Source organism: Orcinus orca, chromosome 12 (assembly GCF_937001465.1).
Source record: "Orcinus orca chromosome 12, mOrcOrc1.1, whole genome shotgun sequence".
Taxonomy (NCBI): domain Eukaryota; kingdom Metazoa; phylum Chordata; class Mammalia; order Artiodactyla; family Delphinidae; genus Orcinus; species Orcinus orca.
In genome coordinates, this window is record NC_064570.1 from 56904673 (window position 1) to 56913702 (window position 9030).

General features: G+C 39.0%; 1 protein-coding gene across 1 annotated transcript in view; it reads left to right on the plus strand.

Moving 5' to 3' along the window:
- Positions 1-5679, plus strand: part of ASCC3 (activating signal cointegrator 1 complex subunit 3) — a 331462-nt gene extending 325783 nt beyond the window's left edge. Inside the window, exons 40-42 of the mRNA XM_004264782.4 lie at positions 2169-2378; positions 4601-4776; positions 4874-5679. Coding sequence (XP_004264830.1) covers positions 2169-2378; positions 4601-4776; positions 4874-5018 — 531 coding nt within the window. The 3' untranslated portion in view covers positions 5019-5679. The remainder of the gene's footprint in view (positions 1-2168; positions 2379-4600; positions 4777-4873) is intronic.
- Positions 5680-9030: the final 3351 nt, after the last annotated feature.

Genomic DNA, 9030 nt, shown 5'->3' on the forward strand with positions numbered 1-9030 from the left:
ATGTATATACATTGAAGATTGAAAATAATAATACCAAGTGCTGCAAAAGATTACAAATATATAAAAGTCAGATCTGACTTCGGGGAGCTTTGTGAAATAAAATTCCAACGAGTTGCTAATACTTAAAATATTATATTGGTAACTCATTTAAAGGTACAAGTGAAGAAACATATGAAGTCTTGCTTCATGTGGTAAATGTTACCTGTGTTGTCTCACGAAGTTAAATGCTTTACAGAAATGGTGTATTTGTGTCTTCACTCTGGCCAGTCTTAAGAGAACATCCAGTGGGTACAGCTTCTAGACTCGGTGACTGTTGGTTCTAGCAAGGGATAAGCCATCATTTGTACCTTGAAGCACAGGGTAGACCATTCTGTGGCTTGACTATTTCAAGATCTATTCCAAACGTAATTTCAGATTCACAAGACAAGTTATAGGATTGGAGTTGAATTGAAAATTTGCATTGGATTTACATTTTTTGAATTCCTAAGGGATAGTTTGATTCATCAGGGCTTCTTCATTTCAATTAGGTGGTATACTCAACAGCAATAAAGTCTTAGCAAACAGGAAATCAAAGCCTATCAGGAAATCTGTAGTATATATTAAAGAAGTACAAGGAAAACCAAAATTATTCATGTGCTTTTAAAAACTAACTTAGAAGGTAACAACAGATAAAACAGCCAATATATAGAGAAGTTTTCTTGACTGATAGTGATATTTGCCACATATTTATAAATGTTAGAAAAAGATGACAATTAGTTATCTGAGGACATTAGGTTTATTTTTGTACATCTTTTCCATAGACTTAGGAATTCATTCATTTATTCATTCATTCAACAATGATAGGGTCTTCCCCGGTGGTCCAGTGGTAAAGAATCCACCTTCCAATGGAGGGGATCCCTGGTCGGGGAACTAGGATCCCACCTGCCCCAGGGCAACTAAGCCCACACACCACAGCTACTGAGCTCAGGTGCCTCAACAAGAGAGAGAGAGAAAACCCGCAAGCCACAACTAGAGAGAAGCCACATGCGTCAGCGAAGATCGTATGTGCCACAACTAAGACCCGACGCAGCCAAAAAAATAAAGAAAATAAATTTTAAAAAAACAAAAAAAACTGGGCTTCCCTGGTGGAGCAGTGGTTGAGATTACGCCTGCCAATGCAGGGGACACGGGTTCGTGCCCCGGTCTGGGAAGATCCCACATGCCGCGGAGCAGCTGGGCTCGTGAGCCATGGCCGCTGAGCCTGCGCGTCTGGAGCCTGTGCTCCGCAGCGGGAGAGGCCACACACGTACCACAAAAACAAACAAACAAACAAAAAAAAACTGATAAGCACTTACCATCTGCATTTTGATTTCTCACAAATATTTTCAATTAAAAGAGCAGGAATAAAATTAGTAAAATATTTTCTACCCCTTTAATATGTGTCATTTAAATTGGTATTCTCAATATGATAATGCCAAAAAAAAAATTTCTTTCTAGAAAGAACCCTAGACTTAGAGGGTTCCTTATGATATATATACAAACATATAGAAATGTTTTCCTTTCAGAATAATTTGCACTATGAGCAAAAGAAAAACCCATTTTGTACAATAAATGATCAATGAATGACACTGACTGACATCAACAATTGCATCACAACATTTTTCAAGTTGCTTTTATATCCCCAAGTAATGCTCTCTGCCTTAGAAGTCACATAAATGCTATACTAAATGGTTCTCTAAAACTAACCAGTTCAACAACAGTTATTTTAAAACTTATTTTTTAGTGTAGTCAGTAGTCACTCAATGTCCAGAAGGGATTTACAAGAAAGGGGTCACAAGTTTAGGTAATGATTAATACTTCTTTAGGTGTTTTTAAAGGGACTTCACAAAGATTAAAAGCACACTACTTTTACACACAAATAAATGAGTACAAGAAAAACTAGGAAATCTGAACAAGAGCTGTGGCTTGTATCACTGGTATTAATATTGTACTTTAGTTTTGAAAAATGCTACCCTTGGGGGAAACTGGGGAAATGGTGCACAGGATCTCTCTGCTTTATTTCTTACAACTGCATTGAATCCAGAATTAATCTCAATACAAAGAGGTTGATTTTTTAAAAAGCTCACTATTTCTTAGTTGCTGACTACATTTTGCATTAACCACTCCTTATCTTCTCTTTTTTTATTCAGGCATGGAGTTTCTTATCTCATTTGCCTGTGATAGATGTTGGCTTAAGTGTTAAAGGCTGGTGGGATGACTCAGCGGAAGGACACGATGAGCTCTCTATCACGACCCTGACTTCTGACAAACGCAACGACAACAGATGGGTCAGATTGCATGCTGATCAGGAGTATGTGCTTCAAGTCAGCTTGCAGAGAGTCAGCCTTGGGTTCCACAAGGTATAGTGTTTGGTTTCCATTCTCAAATGCTTCACACCAGATCCCAGCACGCACCAGCACACATGTCTTTTATATTACTAATGCGTCCGTGCCCTTCACCAATCCCGCTTCCTCAACTGGCCTTAAGCAGCAAGAGTCAGTCTTCTGCAGTTAGTCAGTTCTCCTCATGTGCCATTTTTCAACCCCCGAATACCCACATGACATAATAATATAATGCCTAGAGTCCTGGTCTCAAAGTATGGTCTACAGGCTCAGCAGAATTTTCTGGAGTACCTTTAAGAGTGCAGATTCTTTGGCCCTACACCAGGCCGCCTGCACCAGAAACTCGGGACTCTGAAGGGATCTCAAAATCTAGACTTCCGCCCAGCACCCCAAATGAAGAAGGCGCTAGCTGGACTTTCCCGTGGCTCACTTGCCACATCTGTCTGCTTCCTTCATTAGCATGCATATGAGGGAGCTCTGTCAACGTTCGTACAGGCCAAAAATTTGCAGTATTTTTATTTTAAATTACTGTGCTCTTTTCTGTTGCCTGTGACACCAAAAATAATTATTGGGCCCTCTAAGAATATTAGTACACAGCATGTGGGCAGATTGTTTTTTAGCCCATAATAATCGAAATAAGAATTTGCCTTTTCGTTAGCTCAGTGGAGTCAGGGGCTTTCCCATATCTAGAACTAGCCGTCAGGAGTGAGGTTGTAGTTCATTAATACTGTCCCCTCTGTTTTCACACACGAAATGGTCAGTAACTTTCTGTTGGTACAATATCTTTTCAACTGTGCCTTTAAGTCCCATCTCATTAGATTTCTAATTCTAAAAATCAGTCAGTGTAAGTATGAACTGATTGGCCTCTGGCATTTCAGAGGCTTTAATATGAGCATTTTTAGATGACAGTATATCCCAACTTACAAAAGAAAAGGCAGTAGTAATCATACCGAGAAAATCATGAGAAAAAAAACTAAGCTTTTTTTTTTTATAGCTGCCGTGTGAGGCGTAAAATTCCCCATTTTACAGAATAATGGAACTTGGGGAGTATAGGAATTTGCCAAGGTCCTAGAGTCAGAAAATATGAGAGCAGGCTGGGAGCACAGAGTTCTCCGATTCAAGTCCCTGTTCTCTTTGCACCTACCATGTGCAGACACGCTGACAGAAGCGAGACCTGTCACAAATAGCTAAACAATGTACCCCAGCCTCAGGGGGCTCACAGTCTCAACAAAGAGCTGCTCAAGCAGCTTATCATAGTGCCTGGATAAACAGTGTACTGAGGTGTATCTAAGGTACGTTGAGAGCGCTAATTAGAGAGAACTTTATTTTGAGACCTTTGCAAACATTTCTGACAATTTTGTAGTATAAGGGTTTTTTTTTTACTATAGTATTAGTACTTAAACATTAGCTTTAACTGTGCTAGAGAAACTCTAAAATTTTGTTTCTAAGTGCTGTAAAAATACATTGCTCTCTGACCTCTCTTTTTAAAATGCCTTAAATGAAACAACTCTCTCTGGAATATTGAGTGAAGTCTGATTAAGAGCATGTCATTATTAGCACATTTTACACCATAAATCATTGTCTTAAGGAATCTCTAGAATAATCTTGGATTTTGTAAAAAATCAATCTAAAATAAAGACGTCAAGTGTTGTCATTATGGTGATAGTTAATCTTGTATGATGGTGATTAATATATTTTATAAATTGTTTGGCTTACAATTTCCCATTCCTCAGAGAAAGGACTTTTTTTAATATCACCGTATGAGAATATGTGCTTTTTCATGTGAGCTTTATTCTTGGGTGATGGGGGAAGATGTTTATGTGACAGAGTGCTTATTATCCTAAGATCCAGAGTCTAGCCTGGACTGACTTTTTTCCCCCAGTATCAATTTCTTGCAAATAAGATTTTGGAAGACTTGGTTGATATGTTTGTATCTCAGTTTGTTCATCTGCAAGTGGGGAATTAATTTCATTTATAAGAATGGTGTGAGAAAGATTCGAGGGCTTTCTGTTCTCATGGAGCTACGAAGTAGTGTGGCTAGAGTGTGCTTCGAGAATCTCGAAAAAAGGTAGATGATAGCATATCAAACACACCAAACCTGAAAACTAAACACATCCCAGATACTTAGATTTATGGCCTCCAAGAAAGACAGCGTGGCCTTTTAAGCACAGCCAAGTGGTATAGAAAATCTAGCCATTAGTAATGCTTTATCTTTCCTTTTTTTTTTTTCTGGTTTACAGGGAAAGCAAGACAGCCATGCAGTCACCCCTCGATTTCCCAAATCAAAAGATGAAGGATGGTTTTTGATATTAGGAGAAGTGGATAAGAGAGAACTTATCGCTTTGAAAAGAGTGGGATATGTCCGAAATCATCATGTTGTCTCCATCTCTTTTTATACTCCTGAAGTACCTGGAAGGTAAGCAGAGTCTTACCCCACCAGAGTTCCGAAAGAATTAACCGCAACGGTGATGAGAACGGTGGTTTTACCTTTTCGTTCGTTTTTTATATTCTAGGTATATCTACACACTGTATTTCATGAGCGACTGCTACCTTGGCCTGGACCAGCAGTACGACATCCACCTCCACGTCACGCCGGCCAGTGTTTCCGCACAGGCCGACGAGATCTCCGATGCCCTGACTGACCTCAAAGTGAAGTAACCCGACCCGAACAATCCATTTGAAAGAAGTGGTGGAGAAGCCTGACTGTTCAGTCATCTGGACAAAGTCGAATTACTTGACGTTTGCCTTGGAGGAATCAACTTCCAACCTCAAGGCACTGCGGAAACTGGCGGTGGCTGCAGCTCTGACTCGAGCAATGCAGAGTCAGCTGCGGGGGCCTTTTAACAAATGTCGCCTTTTATAACGTTGTCTCCATGGGTCTCTTGATGTGTAAAATGACTACGCCCGTAGGAGAATCTTTCAATTTGTGTATATTGAGTTGATACCTAGGAATTATCAGATCTTACTTTTCACAGTGTACTGTTTACAAGAACATCGGCTTCTCTTTTTTTAAGGAAAACTAACTGCACAGGGGCGTGACAGTGTTAAGATTTGTTATAACAGATTTCTAACCCTGCAGCATAAAATATATAAGATAAATCTGTACAGTGACACACTGTGTTTTGTTCACAAAATTTATACTTTGATCACATATGGAAGTAATTTCAAGAATTTCTTATTGTCACAAATGTTAATAATATATGATGTAAAATTACATTACAGAGCCCAATGATGATTTAAAAGAAAACAGAATATACTGATCTTAGAAAATGTAGATACTGTAACTGGTAGAAATAAAATATTTAGAGTGCCACTTCAACACAGCCTGACTCACTTATTCCCTCTGCCTCCTTTCCATTATAGCCCCTCTTACTCTTCTGTTCTTTTTTTCTTTTCCTTCTCTGTCCAGACTTCACTTCCATTCTCTCTCTTAATACTTACTTACACAAGGAGAGAAGTGTAGTCTAATTCATACAGGCCACGTAGTACAAGTCTTTGTCTCTGTGCTCTTCAGGGCGGGCCTGAGGCAAACCTAGAAAATTTTCAGCCCCTACAGGTAGGTTTTCACCTGTGATACAGGAAATTTCCCTATGTCCAAACAATTTCCATCTTGAAAAATACTTTTTTTCCAAATAAAACGTTGTTGGATTCCATATCCATATAACATACATTTTCTAGTGAAATGAAGTTCTGTTCTTTGCAAAGAAATTTCAGTTATTCCTGGTCCTGTGATCAATTATTTCAAAATACTTTCCAATGTAACCACCGCAAGTACTGGAATTTAAAACTTTTTCTGAAACTGGAACATATTGCTTGTGTGTACCTCCTTTTCCATACCAAAGAAAAAGGTGGGAGAAGGAGGAATAAAAGTAGGATGGGGAGAACCAGGCGTTCACTTCCCAAAATTAAATCTAAATAACTAATGTGAATGCACCGAGTGCAGTGGGCATGAGGTGTCCAAAGGGCTATAGTCTCAGAAGTTTACTTCATATAAAGAGGTCTTTCTGCCTTGCCTTTGGCAGTTTATTTCCTAATTGCAATTCATACCTAAGCACTGTTAGAGTGAAATTAAAAGAAAATGAAGATGATTATATAGACAAACAATTACCAGTCCATACAGGAACCTGAAGAGAAACAGCTCATGGTCTTCATGTTTATCAGCATCGTTCTTTTTTTTTTTTTAAGAAAGCAGGCAACTTTGGGGAGGTGGGAGAGATCTTCACTGGACATGCAGCAGAGGACATAGAAGCAATAAGAAAGAATTTCTGTTATATCTGTTGAGAGAAAAAGCATGACTAATTAAAATTAATTTTAAAATTGAAAGTGATTAGTTCACAATAAGCTGCAGAAGACACTCGTAAGGCAAGGTGTGCTTGGATGGAAAAGTTCATCTTACTCCGATGAGTAACCAATGCTGTTTGTCTACAATGTTATCCTCACTCATTACCTGACCAGAATTTTAGTGTTAGGTGTGCACTGTAATATAGGGCATGTGCCAACACAGATCAATTCCGTATTTCATTTTTAATTCCATATTCCATTTCATAGTCCCCTGGATTTTATCAACTCCAAATAATGGAAGTCCCAGTCAGATATTCATTCTAGGTATGATGTGGAGGTACTCTGATATCCACACGAATCAGAAACATGTCCTTCCTCTTAGACAAGGTGGCCTGGTGACGAAAAGAAGATGTAGATAACTATAACAAAAGGAAGTCATTGCAGCAATGAAATATTTGGAAAAGTCATGAAGGGACATTTAGGCTGAGTTTTGAAGACGGTTATGAAGATGATCAGAGATGAAAGAAGAGCCTTTCGGGTAGAACAGCATTAACAAAGGTTCTGAGATAACCCAGTGTGTCCAGTTGGTCTGCATTTTCAGAGACATGAAAGGGACTGAACAAACAGACAAGAAGGATGGAAAGGTATGTAAATTCTTACCTTGAATTACAGGGTAAGAACTGCAAATCTTAAGTGAATGCAGTGGAATTCCTTGGGAAGACACCAGAGAAGATGAGAAGGAATTCTGAGATTAGAACAGAGAACCAGTGGAGATGGAAGGGTATGCAACCATGCCTGTGGTGGGGAACAGGTAATAAATACCAACAAGACTGAGTCTCTCCCTTGGATTTTGACGTTCCCTTCTAGTGAAGTAATCCAGTAGCCTTAAAAAACTACACATACTTCCCAAACACACACTTCACAATTTCCTCCAGTTGCTCAGAGGAAAGACCTTGAAGTCATCCTTGACTCCCGTTTCCCCGCCAGCCACAGTGGTCACCGTGCTGCTTGGTGAACATCCCATGGCCCTCGGCTTGTGCTTCTCCATCAGCCTGGCTTTTTCTCCAGACGCCCACAGGTCTAGCCATCTTAGTTTAAATGTCAACCCACCCAAGCTCACCTATCCCCCCATCCCCCTTTCCTGTATTTTCTCCATTGTTCTTATCACCACTATAAAAATATTCATTTATGGAATTCACTAGCAGTCCAATAGTTAGGACACGGCATTTTCACTGCCATGGCCCGGGTTCGATCCCTGGTCAGGGAACTGAGATCCCGTTAAGCCGCAAAGCGCAGCCAGAAAATATATATATACACTGGTTTATTATTAGTCTCTCCTAACTAAGCTTCCTGATTAAGCTTCAGGAAGGGTTTTTTCTCACTTGTGTTCAGGGCTACATAACCAAGACCTACAACATAGCCTGGCACATGGTAGCTGCTTGATAAAGCCTTGCGGAATGACTGAACACAGAGACACCCATGGATTCTAAAATACCACACACCTACTTCAGTTGACACCTCCTCTTCTGGAGGTGGCGTCTACTCTCAGACTCACCAAGAGCAAGTACTTGCCTGGTCCTCATGTCACCTGTCAACAGAGGAGAGGTATACTTAAGCTAATTGGTAGCTTTATGATGACGATGACTATGGAATATTTTTATATAGCAGTGGATCTTGGGTATTACAGGTATTTTAAAACTTCAAATTATCGTAAAACCTTTTTAGCCTGAAGTTTTAGTTCTCCCTTCTCTCACCAGACCCCTTTCTTTCCTCCATCACTGCTGCTAACTATTCACAGTGAAAGGATCCCCAAACAGGAACTCCATACATTTAAAGAATACGAACTGATAACTTCTCTCTTTCAGAAATAATTCCAAATGAGTAGGCAAACATTATTTCATGAACTAGCTTCTTACAAAAAAAACCTGAATTAAGTTTTAAATCTTTCAACAGAGTATTACCAAAATAGAACTTGGCTTCAAAGATATATATTGAGCCTCTAGATTAGCTTTCTTTCTCTGCTTTCAGAAATCTAATTTCTAAATCTAAGAGACACAAGAAGATAAAATATTTGAATTTAATGAGTTCTAATTATAGTATTTTAAGATCCTCAAAAATGCTCAGAATGGTAGCTGATTCCAGCTTGTCCCGAAAGCCTGTTGTTTTGGTAATGGAGGATGGCAACAGAGACTTCTGGAAAGAGTTATTTCCACAGTTTCAAGCTCAGTTCTTTCACTTTTTCTTGTGGAGCATTCCATCCTATTTCTGAAAAATAAAGTTCTTCAAATTTGAGGATTTTAAATGAATTTCAAAGATTCTTCTTTGCACCTTCTTCCCAAGTCTTTTTTTTTTTTTTTTTTGGTGGAATATATTTTGGTAAGAAGTAAAG